Source organism: Ochotona curzoniae, unplaced genomic scaffold (genome assembly GCF_017591425.1).
Source record: "Ochotona curzoniae isolate NIBS_2020 unplaced genomic scaffold, NIBS_Ocur_1.0 contig_1, whole genome shotgun sequence".
NCBI classification, from domain to species: Eukaryota; Metazoa; Chordata; class Mammalia; order Lagomorpha; family Ochotonidae; genus Ochotona; species Ochotona curzoniae.
Window position 1 is genome coordinate 42,192,154 of NW_024464918.1, and position 19,686 is coordinate 42,211,839.

General features: G+C 53.1%; 2 protein-coding genes across 3 annotated transcripts in view; both read right to left on the bottom strand.

Moving 5' to 3' along the window:
• Nucleotides 1-1,219: 1,219 nt before the first annotated feature.
• On the bottom strand, nucleotides 1,220-12,464 carry MYOZ3 (myozenin 3). 2 transcript variants are annotated; one of them, XM_040976925.1, is made up of 6 exons: nucleotides 12,404-12,464; nucleotides 6,012-6,166; nucleotides 4,587-4,640; nucleotides 4,339-4,474; nucleotides 3,890-4,052; nucleotides 1,220-1,388 (listed from the first exon to the last, which is right to left on the bottom strand). In XM_040976925.1, the coding sequence occupies exons 1-6, from the start codon at nucleotides 12,462-12,464 to the stop codon at nucleotides 1,220-1,222; spliced, it is 738 nt and encodes a 245-aa protein (XP_040832859.1). The 2 variants fall into 2 exon arrangements, with proteins under 2 accessions (XP_040832859.1, XP_040832851.1); XM_040976917.1 differs by having other exon boundaries at nucleotides 4,581-4,640.
• A 3,594-nt stretch (nucleotides 12,465-16,058) lies between these two features.
• Nucleotides 16,059-19,686, bottom strand: part of SYNPO (synaptopodin) — a 31,246-nt gene continuing 27,618 nt past the window's right edge. The window contains exon 2 of the mRNA XM_040972560.1: nucleotides 16,059-17,800. Within this exon, the coding sequence (XP_040828494.1) occupies nucleotides 17,135-17,800 (666 nt within the window). The 3' untranslated portion in view covers nucleotides 16,059-17,134. The remainder of the gene's footprint in view (nucleotides 17,801-19,686) is intronic.

The following is a 19,686-nucleotide window of genomic DNA, read 5'->3' on the forward strand; positions in this document are numbered from 1 at the left end:
CTGGACAGGTCGTTCCTTTCTTTTGAGCCTGTATAGCCGCATCTTTACAAGTGGGACAGTCCCACCTTTCCCTCAGGGCTGTGCTGAGAATTAGATATAGCATATATACAGAACCCACTATCAGCCCAGGTGCCGAGGCACTTGGTACACAGCCCTTGTTGTCATCATCTTCATCTCTTCCCCTCTGTCATCACCACCACCACCATCTTCACTGAAACTAAAGGGCCTGCTGAGCATGGCAGATAGAAGTGTTCAGAAGTCTGCACTGTCCTGTAAGGTGTCCAGCAGGGTCCCCTTACCATCCCCATGACCTCATCCCTTGCACACTTTCTAGCTTAAGCATTCTCCAGCTTATACCCTACATAGCAACCCATGGGGCCATCACGAAAACTTCCCCAGTTACTTAGAACAATCTAGCCCACCCTGGCCCTCAGCAACTCCTCTAAGGGCCTTCCTTTCTCCACAACCCCTGCACCTGCACTCAGCTCCACACTTTGGAACCTGCTGGTCTGTTTGCCAGGAGTGCCCTCCCCATCACACCCTCTCTCTTTCCTTGGTGGACTTCCACTCTGCCTCCAAGGTCCCACACCAGTCCTCTGGGAAACTTGCCACCTCAAACCCTTATACTTTGCCTCTGCCCCATTAACACTTGGTCCTTTGGATGTTGTCAGTATGTTTTAGGGACAGTTAAGATGATATATTGCCGTTAATCTGTCTCTGCTAGTTTCTTTTCCTTCTTGAAGCCTGGAGTCCGCAGATCATCTTACACACAGTAGGTACATAATGTTCAGAGGAAAAAGCAACTGCCTCTGTGAAAGGGAAGACTTACTGATCTTCAGAAGTATGCACAGGTTGAGGGAACTATCCTGTCGGTGGGGGGGAAGTGAGCTGCTGTAGAAGGGCGGGGCCGAGGTGTGGCTGGGACTTGCTAATGACACAACCCAGGAACCCACGTGTCACACTGGAGCACTGGTCACTAACAGCTGCCCCCATTCAGGGGAGGCTGAAGCTGCGAGGCTGGGGCAGGGCAGAAATCTGGATTAGGACTGATGTCCCCAAGAAATTTTGAAGCATAGCTACATCTGGGGCCTGCAAGGCCTTGTGCGATCAGGTTTTACAGGTGCAGGTTCTCCATAAATCGCTATGTACCATCTGCAAACCTTAGTGCCATAGGTTACCCAGTGCCCATGCCCGGGGCCATGGAAGCTCCAGGCTGGGGCTACAGCTCCTCAGACTCCGGGAGGTTGCGCACCCAGCCCTGAGCCACTCGGTTGAAGCTGGGTCTGAGGCGGAGAAGCTCCAAGCCATTGAAGGGCTCTGGAACGAAAGGGGTGCCTGCCCTGGGGATGGCTTCCCCCACCAGGGGTCCTCCAAATGGCACAGGGGTCCTGGGAAAAAAGAGCAGCAGGAGACATGAGCTACTTGAGATGAGGTGGCAGAACACTGCCCTTCAACCCAGCAAGGTTTTGTGTTTTGAGCAAAGGGCTTCCCCAACACTGCCCCTGGCAGCCACAGCTCATTGCTTAGGCACTTGCGTGGAGTTGCCAGCGCTACATGGGCTTAGCCTAGAAAGTTGGAAGAGGGGTTTTCCTTTCACTTGTTACCCCTTCCCCCACCACCCCACCTTGAAGAGTTAATCCAAAATCTGAGCAAGAAGAGGGAATTGGCAGGGCCCTTAGTGACTAGCAAAGTGTCATGATATTGGGGAGAAGTTTGACTCCTTGGCTGCAAATTGGAGCATCCATGGGTGCCACTGTGTTGGAGGACAAGTAGATTATCGGAAACTGCAGGAACTCTGCCTGCCAATACCTTCACCTCCAAGCTTGTGATGTAGACAGGCACAGGTACCCAGGGCAGCAACCATGGACCGCACCAAGGCAGAAATAACCCACAGGCTGCTGGCAGCAGAAGGGACAGGGAGGTAAAGCAAAAGCAATAGCATGGCAGAACACTCCAGGACAGCTTATGGGATGGAACTACATCTGTCTTTGCTAGTATGGCAGCCCACAAAAATGTGAAGTGGAAATAGCAAGCACAAAAAACACCTCCAGTAGCTGTGTCACTAGGCAGTGACAGTGTCCTGTACACACACTCTCAGGGAGAGAACCAGGAGTGCAGGCTAGTGAACTTCATTTATAAATGCTGATTTTTTAAAGGGAAATATGCATACAAGTTTAAGCAGCATTTTTTTTTTTTTAACTTTAAGAATGAAAGCATTGCTTGCTTAGTTTTCTTACAGTCAGGGACCAATATGGGGAGGGAGCAAGCCTCAGGTGCCAGGCCTTGGTTCCAGCCAGGGCAGCCTTGCTGCTGAGGCCACCCAAGCTTTGGTGGTGACAGCCAGGCCCTGCGGGAACAGCCTGGCAGTGTCCATACTGAGTAGGTCTCAAGGCTGACAAGTCTTAACTGGAAGCTGAGAGCCAGGGAATCTGGTCCCAGCATGGCCACTAACATGGCTGTTTCTCTGCAGCGTGCCTTAGTGGCCCTTTGTGTCTCAGAAGAGAGACTGGGGCTCAGTTCCTCTCCACTGACACCTGCTGCTGCTGCAAATACAGAGCACCTCTCACACCTGCAGCCAGACAGAGGTGCAGGGGCAACCTGAGCTGGCACCAGCATGGGCTGCCTGGGGCTGCCTGTCTGCCAAGGGCTGACAGGGTCTGGGGGCCTGGGAGGGCAGACAGAAACCCCTGCCTTGTAGGAGCTGCAGAGATCTGTCCAGAGCTCCTGGCTCACACAATCCCTATTGGGGTCCAATCCTTTCTGGCTATTCACTGTCAAGACAGTCATGTCCCACCCAAACTGTGCCAAACTGCCTCAGCTCCTTCAGCCCTTCCTAGTCAGACCTGGTGTCCAGGCTTAGTCAGGGCCTGGCGCCTGTACATCTGTCTTCGTCAAGCAGACACGGTCTCTGCGTGTGGTCCAAGCAGGTGCCAGCAGAGCTGGACTGAGGCCTGCTCTCTAAGGACCCTTTTCCTTGCTTACTGTAGCCTAAAATAGCCTCAGCCGGAGGAAGCCAGCTGCAGCTGGAACATATCCCCCAGCTCAAGGCCTCCCTGTGACATCCTCAGGCCCCAGGACAGATGCTCGGATGATCCCTTTCAAGTTCTCCCTTAGCTCTTCCAGTCATCACTTTAGCCTACAAACAGGAACAGTAATAGCTACTGTGCATTAGAGCTGCTTTCTTATTGCAAACTTTGCCTCTAATTCTTCAAGACAGCCTCACAGCAATCTCATAACTTTCTAGAAAGCCTCTCCTACAGCTAAGGCACTATCAGAGTTGTCTTCCTGACATCCCGGAGTCTCCTTGGGTCCTTTCATTTGCAGGGCAGGTGGGGAATTAGAAATTGGCCTCTGTGTGTGTGAGGGATCTGGGGAGCATAAAGCTGCCGGGAAGCCCACCTTGAGAGCAGCCAAGTCCTGCCCAGCCCCTGACAGTTTTACAGATGGAGCCAGCCTTCTCCCGCAAGGCGCCCTAGAGCACTCTTTCATAGTGAGCAAAGTTTTTGCCCAGGAGAAGATGGAGGAGGAAAAGGACAAGTTTAACAGCAAGAACTGAGCCCCAGTGTGTCTCAGCGTCTCCTGAGATGCCCATCAGGCCTATCAGGTGTATTCCCTCCATTACACCAGGAACCTTGCCTTCCCGGGGCTGAATGACCTGGCATTCTCAGATTCCACTCAGAGGGATGCCTGTTCCTTTCCACAGATGCTTTACTCCATCCAACCTGGCTGCCTCACCTGCCACTCCTCGCTATCAAACATTGCAATGCTTCTGGGGAGACAAGAACCAGCTCCACTAAGGTCTGTTAACAGCACCAGCCTAAGCCTCCCACCCCTTCCTTCCTACCCCCTCCCCACGCCCCGCCACCACCGGTGGCCCACCCTGCCTTACTTGTTAAAGTTACGGTAGCAGTTGGGGCTGAGAGCCAGACCCAGGCCATCACTCCAGTAGTCTCGGTAGCTGATGAACTCCTCCCAAGGGCAGTGGTAGCCCTTGGGAATGGCAGTGTGGTTGAACTTCTCCGGAGGGACACCCTTCAGGGGCTCAGCGTAGCCTGCAAGAGGAGCGGCCGCATGGGGGCGGCAGAAGGGGACCTGTCCCCTATCTCCTGCTGGGTCCTGGGCCCTTCCGCCCGCAGGATTTAGAGGAGGGGGGCCTCCTGCCCCCAAGACTTAGGGGACCCGGGATGCAGCGCTAAAGCTGCTCCAGCTATGGGACCTCTCCCTGGGCCGGCGGGGTGGGATTAGCCGTGTGACCTGGCTGTGGAGCATGTGAGGTGGTGGGGAAGAGGAAAGCTTGGAGGCTCTCTGGGAGCTCTCTCGCCGGGCACACGCACTCACCTGGAGCCAGGGCACTGGGGCTGCGGACGCTCTCGGCTGGGGTGGCTGTGCTGTGGGCATCTTCCGGGGCTCCTGGCGAGGTGGGGTAGATGTGCAGCTCCGAGTGGTAGTTGTGCTCCTCAGTGCCGTTGGCAACCTGGGCACGGGGACCAGCGCTGGAGGAGGCTGCGACCTACCACCCACTTCCTGACCCACTGTCTCCTCCCTTCCCCAGGCGTCCTTTGGGTGGGGTCTTCCTTGGCACTCACCGTCCCTGGTTCTGCTGTTCCAAGTACCTTCCTCCTGGCACTTCCAGCTAGGCTCTGTAAGGGGCGCATAAACCGTAGAGTGGATCAGCTTGGCAAGAAACCAAGATCTTCCTGCCACCAAAAAGAACCAAAATGTCTGAGTCCTTCCCTTTCCCTTGGCAGTCAGATGAGATAAAAACTTTATAGCACTGGGATGGAGGAAATATTGAATGCCAGGGTCCTTCCAAAAGTTACTGGGCAAACAGAGTTACAGGAGGTATTTACTTTGCTGTAAAATAACTTGAAATCCATGCATAGGTGTGACTCTATTTTGTTCTTTTAGTACCCATTCCCCATGAACGTTTTGAGGGCTCTCCCCCACATGCTGGCTGCTGTTGTAGCAAGTCTGGGTGAGCTTTTTCACATCTCTGAGCCTTAGCTTTCTCTACAAATGGGATGATTGATGATGATGGTGGTGGTGGTGATAGTGATGGTGATAATGATGTCACAGGATTCCAGGAGCATTGACTGAGAGAAGCCAGCCCTGCTTAGGCACATAGCTGAGGGATGTGTGTTGCCAGGTTCATTTTTGTGCCACATCATTGTCTCTTGGTTGTTTACTATGTGGTGCCTAGCGGAGCCACCCATAGCTGCGAAACCCCTGCCTTCATTAGAAGTATCTGAAACTACCCTCTCCTTTTAAAAAGTTTATCTTAAAAGCACAGTTGAAAAGAGAGAGAGAGCAAGAGCTTCTATCTGCTGTTTTCACTCCCCGTTTTACTGATCACAACAGCCAGGACTAGACTAGGTCAAAGCCAGGAACCGGGAGCTTCTTTCGTTTCTCATGGGTGCAGGGGCCCAAAAACTTGGGCCCTCTTCTGCTTTCTCAGGTCATTAGTAGGGAGCAGGGTTGGAAATGGAGCAGCTGGGACTTGGACTTGAGCCTGTGCCCATACAGGATATCAGCATCACAGGTGGCAGCGGTAGCCACAACAGTGCTGACCCCTGCCTTCTCTTCTTTGAAGCCAGGGAGAAAACCATGCTTGCTTGCTTTTTCTACCAGAAGATTGTGCTATGGCTGCCTTCTTCCAATAGGAAGCAGGGAAAAGGTGTCCTGTATTTTCCGTCTTGGATCAAGCTCGAGCCTAAGTCCTGCCTGCTGCAGGTTTAGCCCAGAGCTCATGACTGCTCTTGGGCAGTTTTGGTAACAACTAGAGTCCTGTTCCTCCACGGCGCATTCCACCTGCTCCACCCTAGACTTCCTATCTGTGGAAAGAGGCCCCACTGCCCGGAATCACCCAGTAAAGCAGCAGTTCCACCCAATGGGAACCTTACCGTCTTTCCCAGCCATAGCCACATCCTCAACTTGGCTTTAGGCTCACTGCTGGCTCTGGACCTCAGTTTCCACCCTGCCCCTCCTCCCAGGCATCATGCAGGCCAACTCACCACCCGCTGGTTGTCCGGAAGCTCAAAGGTGAACCTCTGCACGCGGCGCTGCCTCTTCTGGAAGAGGAGGGACCCCCGGTTGTTGCGGAGGGATAGCTCCTCTATCATCAGGTCCTGGGGCACACTCAGCTTCTTACCCAGGTCCAGCAGGGGCACTGTGGCGAGAGGCCAGGGCTGGTCCTCACCACCAGCCCTATGGCACCCCAGGCCAGACCGACCCAGCATGGCTGTCCCTCCCCAGGCCTGCCACCCAGGCACTCATCTTTGAGACCTAGCCTACCTGCTGGGTGAAAACGAGCCTCAAGGATTTGACTGCTGGAGAAGTCAACACTTAGAAGATCTTTGGCCACTTGTATTTCATCAATGAATTTCCTATGTGGTTGACATGCGATGGCAGGGGCAATGAGCCATGCTCAGATCTGGGTGTTTTCTCAGGGTAAACCAGCAGCCAGAGGGTCAAGGGTAGAGGGGGACACTGCATGGTTTTGGGCTGGAACCCCTGGAAGAAGGGCACAGCCACTCGCTGAGATGGTGACAGCTAAGGGGGAAAACATGTCTTGGGGAAATGAGGAACTTGGTGTTTGATTTCAAATAGTCCTTTAATATTGCACAATCAGCACATATGTGCTCTGTGGATGGTTAGAAAGTACAGATCCCAGAGGGCAGAAATGCCCTTCCCCATCAGCCTGACATCACTCAGGGCCTTCGCAGAAGTGCTTTCCTGACTTTTTCTGTGCTATTTACCCTTGTGTGTGGGTTTTTTTTTTTTTTTTAAGATTTATTTTCATTTGAAAGGCAGAATTAGAGAAGAGACACATAGCCATTTTCTGCAGCTTCCTCAAGCATACTAGCAAGGACTTGGAATGGAAGTGGAGCAGCTAAGACATGAAAGGACACTCATAATATGATGCCAGCATCACCTACTGTGCCACAGTGCTGGCCTCTCAATGTGACTTTTGGCCACAAATGAAGCCATGGCATTCTTGCTTTTGTCAGTTAAAGGGCACTGCATTTCCTAAGGGCCACATGTGTGCTACGTTGACTTTCTAGTCCATACCCAAACTCTCCTAATTGTCTCTAACCTGGAGCACACTAATTTGGGGGAGCTTGCAGGCTTCCAGGTGGAAGTGCTGATAAGGAAGCTGCACGTATGAATGGAGTGTTCCCAAGAAAACCAACCTAGGGATAACAACCGGGCTGACTGTGAACTCACAGCAGGGTTTGAGGGTGATATTGTTCTCCACAGTGATACGTTTTTGTCTCATGATTAGGACTAAGTCACAGTCACTGTCGCAAGGATAGTCAGGGCTCATAGTTTGGTACCCATTACTCATTGAAGTGTTTCCCCACTACAGTAAAGAGCAAACTTTCACCTGTGGCCAACAAAGAAGGCTTTGAACGTGGGTTGAAAGAGTGATGAGCACCGTGCTAGGGCGGAGCGTTGGTGCAGACAGCTGACCTGCATTGTCCGGCTCTGAAGTCAAAGACGCCAAGCTCACATCCCAGCTCCCTGAATGGTGTTCTGAGCCGGATGAGGTCCGCACGAAATGGGAATGGATGAAAGAAGCTGCTGACTGAGCCCTGGGGTCCCCAGCTCTTAGATGGAGGAGATGAGGGGGAACCGGCCCCAGAGCCAGGGAAATGGGAGGAGGCCTGAAGAGAGAAAAATCCTGGAGCCCAAACCCTAATGGTGTGGGGGTGCTGGAATGGCCCAGCATGGAGGCTGATGACACTGCCGGGCAGGGTAAGGTGCAAGCTGAAGTGGGATTCCTACGTTGAGTAGCGTGGGATCACCGGAACTTCTCACAGTAGCAGTTTCTATGACACGTTTGGGTGTTGTGAGAGTCTGGTTGGAGAGGATTCAGGAGAAAAGGGACAGAGGAATCATTTCCACCAGCAAACAACGAAGGAAGACTGAGCCAAACCCAGGATGTAGAACACTCCACAGGGCAACTGGCCTGCTTTCCTCACACAAGGGAATGACATGGAACAAGGGAAGGCGAGGTGGTTTTAGATTAAAGGAGCTTTAAGAGACATGGTAACTAAATACAAATGACAGCCCTCTCAGACTCTAATGAAAGCAATCTAGAAAATTAGAGGTAGCTAAGTATAATGCTAGCTATTAGATGGCATTAAATCTTTTTAGCTAGTCGTGTTCCCTGTGCTAAAGTTTTGTAGCATATGGGAAAATGTCCTTGTTCTCCTTGTTGATGCATTCTGAAGAATTTGGGGAGGATGAACAAGTGTGCCCTTTGGTATTTGGAATATGGGAGGAAAGACAGGAGGCAGGGAGGCTTGAGCTAGCTATGTTGGTGTGTGTTTAGAAAGTAATTTAATAATGTGTTAAAGAGATAGAGGATGGGAAGGAACATGTGGCTAATTGCTTTGAGGAGCTGGGTTGCAAATGACCAAGGCTGGAGGCAGCTATGGAATCGAGAAGGATTTACTTGTCTGTAAAGATGGAGAAATTGCAGCAGGTGTGTTAGCTAGTGGGAACATTTGACAGAGTGAGTGCCCAAAGAATGTCCTTGAAGAAGACAAGAAGGGCTGGCACTAGACAGGTGTGAGAGGCCTCTGCCAACTTTTTCAGGAAGGAAAACCAAGAGCCTGGGTGCAGACGCCAGCTGTGGCAGATGGTGCTTGCAGATGTTCTCAGCTAGTCGCTAGATTCTTCTCAACGAAACAAGAAGCAAGGTCATAAGTGCAAAGAGGAAATGCAGATTCGAGGAAAGATGAGAGGGGTTGTCGGAGTCATGGAAGAGAGTGGCATGGGAGGGACGATGGGAGGGGGGGCGTGGACAGTGGCTTCCAGGCGGCACCACAGGCCACTCAGGACCTCTGAGTCATTCTATGCAGTGATGTCCTAAACAGTCATAAAAAAAAAAGGACTTTTGTTTTTCACTCTTTCAACAAATCTATAAAGAGCCCTTACTACATGCTAAGAACAGAAAGAAATCCATGGTGGGTTAGGTTGAGGGGGAAAGTACTTTCACAAGCATATGTATTCTAAGATCCTATGTAAGTTCATGCTCCGTTTACATTTGTAGGTATCTGTATATGCATTGAAAACTCTGCAGCAGATATGGCAGCTGCTAGTGACTACTTATGGGATATAGGAATGGGGGGAACTGGAAATGATTTACAGTAGTGTTCTTTTAACAAGTAAGTACATTTCATAAGTACCAATATGAAAGATTATACCTAAATACACCCGAGCCCTCTCCCCACTGCATGACCTCAAACAATATGGTCAGCATTAAAAACCTCTTTGAAAACAAAACAAAACCTATTTGACTAAGTAGTTCTATTCCTAGGAGTACATTCTCAGGGGATGGCGTTGAATACACATGTCCAAAGACATATATCCCAGCAGTGGGATTTGAATATTGTGAAGTCCCAGGGATGGATTTTGTGCTGGATATTGCTCCGTGTCTGTTCCCAGTGACTCACAGCTCACAACTGCCACCTTCTACCAAGAATCATCGGGTTATGTGGGAGCAACCGCAGCCCCTTGCCAGGGTGGGATGGGCTCTGTGATTCTGTGACTGAATTTGGACTATAGCTGAGCCCAGTCTGGCTGTACAATTTCCCCCCTGCCCTCACCTCCCTTCTGAAAGCACCGCCTTCATAAGGCACAGGCACAGGACCCCTTGGCTGAACTTACAAGGATCCCACCAAGACTTCCTCGCCCCAGGAGATAGCTCTGCTGACCACCATTGCAAGGGGGTGGTCAGTCTGTATCGCTGATGTCATAGGCAGAAACTGAATGTTTTGGGAGCAGAGTCTGCATGCAAGGCAGAGGTCAGCCAAAAGCTAAGTCAAAGCTGTCAGAGGCAGGTGCTGATCTTAAGATAACATTGGTCGTAGTTGGTGGGGCCAGCGCCCTAGGCAGCGCATGTTCCTAGGGTATTGGCCACAAGTTTTGCTTTCCTTCTCTCTGGGCCTGGAAGAACCTGAAGACTCCTGGCTGGGGCAGTGATGAGTCAGTAATCCAAAGCCCACAGGTGAATGAAGTTGATATTCAGTCAGGTTCCACAAGTGGATAAAAGCCTTCGACAGGCACTGAATTGTTCCTCTCTAAAAGGAACCCTCTGGCTGCCCACATAAACATTTTTTTTTTGTCTTGTATGTTTTCTCCTATGTATTGCCCCCGTCTTCAAACTCTGGTTCATGCTGTGGGGGTTGCAGCAAGAGGAGCTAGAACAGGGACCCTTGCAGAGGCAGGATCGCACCAAAAGGGGAAAGGAGCCGTCAGACTGATGGTGCGAGGAACCAAGGCACAGGAATCAGGCGACTGTGAAAGCACAGAACATCCCTGGCTTGCAACCACCACTAGTTTTTTGAGCTTAGTTAGAATAATGGGCAGAAAAATACGTAAATAATACTGTAAGCAACCAGCAAGGTATAGAAATCGAGCGACTGCAGAAGCACAAAACATGCTGGGGTTGGGACCACTGCAAGCTTAGTGAGTTTTGTTAGCTAGGATAAAGGGCAGAATAAAAGTGAAAGATACTGTAGGCAGTTACTTAAAGGAAAGGGATCTGATAGTCCAGAAAAAGATTAGATCTTACCTAGAGAAGTTTCTGTGCACAAGTTTAAGGTTTGTTCTCTATTCATCAAAATATAGCTTGTTAAGATTATAGAGCTCTCTGATGGTTTGCTACTGTCCTAAAGTGTATAAAAAGCTTTTGAGATCTTGATAATCCTCCTGAGAAATCAACATGATTCTCAAAAGTATAATTTCTTTTAAACAAAGCTTTGTTGGTACAGTGGTTAAGTATCCTGTTTTTAGCTTTCAGTCCTTTGGCAAACTTGCATTTCAAAGTGTTCTCTTACATTTGTGAGTTTGCTTACCAGCACTCTGGTTAAAATGCTCAGGTCTAATTTATTTAAACAAACAAAAACAAGAATGCCCTGCAGCTGCCTCTTCACACACAAAACAGCCAGAACTGTCAGCGCCCCCATACCACGAGCAACCATTAGGGTCCATTCTTGGGGGACGGGGAATGTCCCGAGTTGGATAAATGGACAGTTTGACAAAGAACAAGAGTTAGCTGATCATCACCTGTGGCAAGTTTTTCTTAGCTACTTGGAAAAACAAAGTGGGGGAGGTGCTGTAGGCAGAAACTGGGTGTTTTGGAGATGGGCTCTGCACACAGGGCAGTGGTCAGCAAAAAGCTGGGGCCATCGGACGCAGGTGTTGCTCTTGAAATAGGTTGGATAATGCTGCACTAACAAGGTCTGCAGCTGACCAGGCCAGAGCCCCAGGTAGTGCACATTCCTAAGGTAATTGGCCACGTGCTCTGCTCTCCTCTCTGGGCGTGCAATGATCCACGTGAGGACCTCGTGGCTGGGGCAGTGAGGAGTCAGTAAACACAAGCCCCGCAAGTGAATGATGTTGGTAGGAAATGTGGGTCTCTGAATGGGTGAAAGCCTCGGACAGGCACTGGATTGTTCTTCTAAGAAGAACCCTGTGGCCTGCTGCTGCTTTCAGATGCTTCCTGTATCTGTTTCTCTTTCCATTACGATTGCCCCCTCTTCAAACTCATGCTGTGTGTGTTACAGCACCCAGGTCTAATCAATGGGGTGCAGGGGAAATCAGGGTGGGGCGCAGGAGGTGGACAGTAAGTCCTACGGGATGGGCAGGTGTCGGCTGAGCTGTAGATGACCCAGAGGCAGCCTTAAACAGCCACCATAGGATGTGGAGCCCCCATAAGTAGCCGTTATATAAATGTTTGAAGTGGAACAGGGGAAGAACTGACACAAGCAGGTTGCTGGTGGTTGCTTCCAGATGGGTTCACTCCCCAGTTGTTCATGTCTGTTGTGTCTGGAGAGATTTTAGGTAAATGGCTTATTTGTATAACCTTACATTGAAGCCATGACCCCAAACACAGAGTCCTGGAATCTAGCCTTGGCTCTTTGATCCATCAGATGCGTGACCACATGCCTGCTCCTGCCATTGTGTCCCCTGGTACCCATGTTCCTTGTCTGTTTTGGGAGCAGGGTAGCTAGTGGTGGTGGGAGGCGTGATGACCTCAGTGAGACTCACGGTTACAGTTAGCAAAGACAAGTGCAGGGAACTTGGAGAAGCAGCAGGGCTGGCTCTGGGATCAGGGCCCTCAGAATTCCACTTGGAGCTGTCAGGCCTCTGTTGGGGTCACCACCAGGAGACTGTCTGGGTCACTCAGTCTTGCTCCTGGCTCTGTGGACACAGAACAAGTTCTCTCCCCAAGCCTCAGGAAGTTCCCCAGCCCTGGCTGCAGATCCCACAGGCACTCGCTCTGGGCTGGCCTCACACCTGTTTACTGGGCCTGGAGCCAGAGGGCCTGAGAGGAGAAAGACTGGGAACAAGAACAGAGTTTGGGAAAAGCACAAGGCTGGGCCCACCTTACCTGGTTCAGAGAAGTCTCCCATGGCAGACACTGCTGGTCCTTTGTGGTCCTTGGGGATCATACTGTGGAGGGGCAATACCCACATATGCACCAGGCTGCCTCCCTCCCTTTCTCCCTCCCATCCTTCTCCAGTCCCTGGCCCACCCAGATCCAGTCCCTAAACAGCCTCAGCCCAGCCCAAAATTAGAAGCAAGAGCTGTTTGGGCTTGAAGGGCTTAGGGGTCTTTGTATAGAGGAGCCTGAGACCCAGGGCATGCAAGGGAGAGACAAGAGGCCACACAACAGGCTTCCATGTTGCTAGGGACACTCTTCAGGTCTGGCACAGTGATCAGAAGGGCAGCAGGTGCCTGGGAAATGGGGTTGGGGAGGAGAGGAGTCTTAGCTGCTGCTGTCACCGGCCGCCCAGGACAGCTTTCATCAGGACTGGAGGCTAAAATCAGGCAGAAAGGGTACCTAGGCTACAATGGGCTCTACAGGGCCTTCTCATCCCTTGAGGGTGGAGGGTACTGGCTGGCACTTGTATCTCAAGGCACTTTCTAGGAATCTGGGAGATTCATCAAAAACCAATGTGTGGAGCCCAAAGACCCTGGAGTTGCAAGCAGAGTTGTCACTCACGCCATCTTTGATCTAGCCTCCCCCATCCCACTTAATGTCTAGTAGCCTGGGGCATAGGGTTCCCCTCCTTCTAACTCAAGATCCACCCCCTCAAGGCCCCAACACCCCGGATCCTGTGCATGGTCCTGCCTCTGCTCAAGAGAGTGCTCTGGCCACAGGCTGGTCCCCTCTGCCACTTCTGCACAATTCCCCTGATCCCCCTGGATTCTGGTACCTGAGTGGCTGAGACCACGGTGGGCCAGAGAGAGTGTGAAGCCTCCAAGGTGACCACCTCTGTCAGGAGGCCTGGAGTTCTGGGTCGGTCAGTGGCTGTGTCGCAGTGACAGCCAGCGGGCAGCAGGCAGCCTACTCGGGCTTCAGCTGCCGAGAATCACTCCTGCCTAGTCCTGGGTCACAGCCTTATTTCGGGCTGCAACAGGAGCCGGGGACCAGATGCTGGGAGCACCCTAGGGAAGACAGGTGCCCAGGCAGCAGGCCCTTGACGACAGAAGGCTTGCAGGCGCGCATAAAAGTCACCTGAAAATGCCAAGTGTCAGCTGCGGCTCATGTGGGCTTGTTAACTGTGGTGGCCTTCATGTCTCAGTGGGTGTCTGATGGGAGCTTCATAGATACTTGGTGGGTGGACAGATGGATGGGTGAGTTCCCGCCTCCCCCCAGTGTCTTTGTTGCACTTATCCTGCCTGCCTTCTTTATGTGTCTGCTCCCTCCCTCTTCCCACCTCCTCACATTCTCAGAGCTCTGTGAACTGAAAATAAATGAGGCGGGGCTCTCTGTCCTTAAGGAGCCCAACCAGGTCAGTCAGATCCAGACCAGTAAACAAGCCTCTGAGGCATCATGGGAAATACTCCGGAGGGCCCAGGGGTGTCCACAACGTGTCAGCAGCTCAGCCAAGGGGATTGGGAAGGCTTCCCAGAGGAGGAGCATTCCAACTGGGCCTTGAAGGATGAGCAGGGCCCCAATGGGCAGAGAAGGGGCAGAGGGCATCACAGTCAATGATAGGTAGGTGGCAAGCAGGGCTAGAGCAGGGGCTGTGAGGAGGTGCTGAGAGATGGTGTCGGATGGGTGGGTCAGGGCCTGGTTTTTGACAAGAAGCTGTGCTTACGATGCACTGATGGGCTAGAGTGGTCAGACTGGCATTTCTCAAGGACATCATGTGAGAAATGGGTTCAGGCGGCTGACTTCAAACAGGGGGACCCTGCAGCCAGGTGAGAGGAGTGGCTGGGCTGCAGCACAGGGGCCATGAGAAGCGAAAACAGGAGTGTCTAGACAATCTCTAGGTCTTGGGCCCGGTGTGGTAGCCTAGTGGCTAAATCCTTGCCTTGCATGTGCCGAGATCCCATATTGGCCCTGGTTTGTATCCCAACGGCTCCATTTCTCATCCAGCCACCTGCTTGTGGTCTGGGAAAGCAGTTGGGGAAAACCCAAAGCCTTGGAATTCCCTGGCTTCGGATCAGCTCGGCTCTGGCTGTTGCAGCCACTTGGGGGTGGGTTAGCAGATAGAAGATCTTTCTGTCTCTTCTTTTCTCTAAACCTGCCTTTCCAATAAAAATACATCTTAAAAAAGAAGAATCTCCAGGTCGTGGAGAGAGACTTCCTGTGGTGTGCCAAGGACCACTCTGTTTCCATTGGGGGTGAATAACGGTGGGTTGCAGGGCAGACACTGAGCCTGCCTCTGGATGTACTTGCTGTGTTGAGCTCAGCAGCTCATCACCAGGCTAGTGAATACTGAACTCTAGAGAGATCCCAGCTATAGACACTGACAGAGCACATAGGTCACTGCCGGGGAAGGGTGGGTATAGCACAGGGGCACAGGCTGTGCACTGTGCCAGGGCATACTGCTGAACTCTATGTGATACTGTCACCTATACTCAATTCCCTGCCTCTTGAGTTCCTCTGCCCAGTCCCTGCAAGGCTTGAGCTTCTAGAAAGAAAGGGAGGGGGAGGTGCCAAAAGTGGGTTTGGCCTCACCTGAGAGTGGGACCACAATGCCCTTCTCTGGGCAAAGGATGCCCTGGCAGGAGGAGAGGATGCCTGAGAGCTGAGTCCTGACCTGCTAGATTACCTGCACCTGGATGTGACCTCTCACCTTGATCTCCCGTCCTGCTAGGAGAAAGCACGCCCCGGCCTGACCCTGATCCAGCTTGACTGCCCATTGCAGTAACAATGTGCTGTGGTCAGAGCCTATGCAATACCTTCTCAAGATTTCTTAGCCCAGTTCTCCCTTTACACAGATGGGGAGACTGAGGCCAATCCAGGGGTCTTTTTTGTGGTCCCAAGTTTTTTCCATTGTTCTCCATCCTTCCCTACAGTTGTGCCCCAATCTCCCAGCTAGTGTGTCTCAAAGATTTCCATTGGCCTAGAATCCGTGCCTGGGGAGATGACAAAGGGTTTCCAACCCAGCCAAAAATGACACTGGAGGCAGAATAATGCAGGAAGCATTTACTGAGCGTCAGAGCAGAATGCTACAGGAGGCAAGACGCAGGACACTAGCAAGCTCTAGTGGGTTAGAGGGACAACTGACAATAAGAGGGGCAAAGGCACAGCTTGCCAAGGCTGCCTCCTTCTGGCTATTATGGGAAATGCAGGTAGAGGTGGCCCCTCATTCGCCCAGGCCTGGCAGCGTGTCCTTAGCTCCAGTCTCCACTGCTATGAGGGGTCCCTGCAGCAGGCAGGGGACAGAGGCTTCAGCAAATGTGGCAGCCTTTCATCTTCCTGCCAGCAGGGCCTAAGGCCCTGGGCACCCTTTGGCACCACATCTTTATTCTAAAGCTCCCACCACAACTCTCTTCCACCCTGACCCTGGCTCGCTTTCTCCACCCTCACTCGGGGATTCCAGACCTAATATCACCCTGAGGGGTAACTCCTGCCCTTACCCCATCCCGCCACCCCCACCCATCACACTCTCCTTCTGTAGCTACATCCTGTCATCCTTCCACTCACACATGCTGTTAATCCTGTGCCCTGAAGGAGTGAGGCTGCCAATGCCAGTCTCTAGAGGGCACCTCTGTGCCAATTCAGCCAGGCACAGCACCTGGCTGAATCAGAAGCCACTGAAGTGTATGCAATGGTTGGAGCCAGCAGCCAGTACCCCCACCTCCACCACCAAGTCATGGAGAGTTGGGCATTAGCTGGGGAGGAGGCAGATCCCACTCTAACAAGTGTGGGACAGACTGAGGGATGAGAATGAGGAAGGGGCACTTTCTAGGGCGGTCAGAAACGCGGGCATAGTGTAGCCTCACCCCTCATTCATGCTCCCCTGTCCTGTTGCCCTGTGTTCAGGCCCACAGGATCTCTACCTCCCTGCATTTACTACTCCCTTTCACCGAGAATTACATTCCAGGCCTGGAGGGGCCCTGGGTCGTCCATCCCCACCTTTGCTGTAGTGAGGGCTGCCTGCTTTCTTCCCCTGACTACAAACCCTTGGTCTGTCTCAGCAAGAAGGTATCCCCAACCCGTGAGTCACAGATAAAGCCTCAGGATCCCTCTGTGTCCCTCAGCTCTGCTTGGGATCCAGAACCCATCATGTGTAGGCTCAGAAGGCTCGGGGCCCAGTCCTGGGGTGGGGGGGCGAGATTGTGCCTTGGAACCTCTGAGGTGGGCTGTGTCGGGAAGGGCGAGAGGCGGAGGCTGGGACACTCTTCCTGCCTCCCCAGAAGGGACAGCCGGGCACCTTGAGCTGGCCTGGGAGACTTCTCTAAAGGTCACCGGGTAAAAATAGAGATTGTCTGGGAAGAGACGGAAAACAGTTGCTTCTGCCCAGGCAGTGGCGGTGCCAGGGAACTGGACGCGCAGGGCAGGGTCTGTGTGGGTCGTGGGGAGCACAGGGGAGCTGGGGGTGGGGGCATGCTGCAAGCTGGGGGGCTCCTATCCCCAGGACACATGCTGGCTTGTTGCCTTGAAGGCTATGTTAAACCGGTGGGGCAGCCAAAGGTCAAAAAAAGGAAGATTCTTGCCCAACATGAGGCAAAAAGATAACAGAACAAAGGCTAGAAACCAAGTTGGGGTCCCTGTCCCAGACCCGACAGGGACATAGTACAGGAGTCCCCCAAGCCCGGTCACTCTTCCTTCTGCAGCTCGGGCCGCGTGGGGTGGTCGTGGGCCGGAGCGGCAGGGGCTTTAGGTGGTGCAGGAGGCTTCTGTGGGGAGGCTGCCCCGCTTGAGCCGCAGGCTGCCCGTCCACCCGCGGGGGCAGATGTTGTAGCCAAGGATGCCGGGCGATTTGGCCCCGGAGTCCTCGGAGTCGAGGGACACGTCGGAGTCCGTGGGCGAGCGGCGGTAGGGGAAGGGCCTGGGTGGCGCGGGCAGCGGGCTCCGGGGCCTGGCACAGGACCGAGCCCCGACGGGCAGCGGACTCCTCAGGATCGGGGCGAACGCGGCCCCAGGCGCCGCCGGAGGGCCGGGGCGCGCGGGCTGCGGCGAGCGCATGCGCGGCGGCGGCGGCGGCGGCGCGCGGGGCGGGGAGAAGGGCCGCAGGCTCTCGGCGCCCGCCGGCCGCGGGGAGGCGCTCTTGCGTCGGGCAGCGTTGATGATGTTTCTCGCTAAAAGGGCCTGCAGCTGGCGGCTGGGAGGTCGCACCTCAGGCTCGGAGCGCAGCGGGGACACGGAACGCTCGCTCCACGAGGGCGACATGGGAGGCGGCGGTGGCAAGGGCGGGGGGCTGCCCATGTTGCTCCCGCGGCCGGGCTCCCACGGCCCCGGGCTCACCCAGCCATCCAGGCTGCTAGGGGGACGGGACGCGGCCGGCGTCCAGGGCGGGGAGGTGGGCAGGCTCTCCCGGCGGTCCTGAGGAGAAAGCAGAGAGGGCGGAGGCAGGCGTTAGAGTGGCGTTTTGGGGACCCGGGGTGTTTTGGGAAGGGCCTGGTCAGGTTTGTTTGTTATCTGGGAGCCCGAGGCGGGCAGCGAAGCACTGGTGGCCCTTGGGGTGGCGACTGTACCCGCGTTTGTCAGAGACCTGACGGGGCGCTTCGGGGACGGACTTCTTTACTGAGAGTCGTGGTTTCCTCAGTAATTTATCCAGGGGCTAATAGTAATCACGCTGAGGTAAAAAAAAAAAAAAAAAATCTGAGGTAAAAAAAAAAAAATGATAAGAGTCAGTCAGCCAGGGCGGCCGGGAGCCTCACCTACTGGCGGTCACCACAGAGAAACCCTTTTTGAGGGTCACAGATGAAACTACTCAGGGTGGAGAGTGCTAAGCCAGGGGACCCAGAGCACTCCACCTCAGGGCAGCGGGCGAGGCCTCCAAATGTATTGCTTTCCACAAAAGCTTACACCTGGGGACCCTCTGGATGAAGTGACCTGAATTTTAGAAACACTCCTGCTGTTACTCAGATTTTTGAGGAAAGCCCTTTTAACCTCCGCTCTGACGCTGTGCTCGGTTCCTCGTTTTTTCCTTGAATGCCAGAGCAGGAAAGAAGTTTTCAGTGGCAGACGAAAATACAAAAGAAAGTTGGCTTTGACCTGGGCAGCACATGCTGCCCTCCTTGGACTGCTGGCCAAGCCGAGGGGGCAGGGTTGAGATTTTCAGAGCCTGGCTCTCCCCTCTGAGGACTTGGGAGTTTGGGAGCTTCATTTTTAGTTGTTCTCTCTCATGAGCTCCTCAGGACAGACTGAGAGAACTGGCGCATCACCCCTGTTTACAGTAAATGATGCCCAGTGTAGACTATCTCGTCAGGAAATTGTGTGTGTGTGTGTGTGTGTGAGAGAGAGAGACTGTTGCTGCTAAAAGTGCAGCCATGTTTGGTTTGAGGGTGGAAGGTTTAGGGATCCAGGGCCAGCACACAGTTCCTACACCTTCCCACCAGACGCCAGCATACCCAGTTTCCTCAGGTTACCAATCTGACCCAGTTCCCCTGCAGTCCATTTTTCAGAGTTCAGGGCCAGTGGAGCCATCCAGTGCCCCCTACCTAAATCAAAATCTAGAACCAGCCTCAAAAGCTGTTCTTTACTCCAGTCAGTGATCAGCCATTGCCACGCCAATCATCCTCTCACTCATCCAGTCAGGAACCTGGTCCCTTCCCAACAGACAGAGATTGTGTGCAGGACATTTCCCAGGAAGATTTCAGTCTGTCAGGCTAGCTTCAGGAAGCCGACTCCATTGCGCAGGGAGAGAAGCTAGGAGGGAGGGCTGAGTCCCGGGACCAAATAGCAGGGATGGGAGGCTAACTCCCCAGCACAGTGCCATCTTGTACAGGGAACTGGGACTAAGAGCTCATGGCCCTGGGCTGGTCAAAAAACATCCAGAGGCCAAAAAAAGCACAAGCTGTATACTGGAGAGACATGACTGTCTAGAGCTCTCTAAGGGGGTGTTTTTCACCTGTGGTGTGTCCACAAGGGGAAATATTGGGACCAACAAGTGGAGCGAGTCAGATTCCATACCAGACCGCAAATCAGAGTGGCTCAGGCATGGGAAGGCAGCAGCTCAACACTGGGAGGTGGGGGACCAGGGCCTGAGTTTATCCTCACTTCCCTGGCTGAGTATGGCTGTGTGTGACTAAAAGTGCACGGTACAGAACTGTTGGCTTTCTGCCAGAGCACAGGGTACCCTACACACAAACGCCTTGGAAATAAAGTAGCACGCACTCAACCCAACACCAGCCCCAAGGCTGGGCATAGGATGGGGGTATAAGCATGAGTAGGGCCTGGTCAGTCATGGGCTGTCAGAGATACCA

Bases quoted from the DNA above. Each gene is read 5' to 3' on its own strand.
- MYOZ3 (XM_040976917.1), bottom strand. From the start codon at position 12,464: ATGATCCCCAAGGACCACAAAGGACCAGCAGTGTCTGCCATGGGAGAC. The intron at 4,641-6,011 runs GTGAGTTGGCCT...CGCCCCTTACAG, and splicing joins TTCCGGACAACCAGCGGGTG to AGCCTAGCTGGAAGTGCCAG. The intron at 4,475-4,580 runs GCCAAGGAAGAC...CCCCGTGCCCAG, and splicing joins CAGAACCAGGGACGGTGAGT to GTTGCCAACGGCACTGAGGA.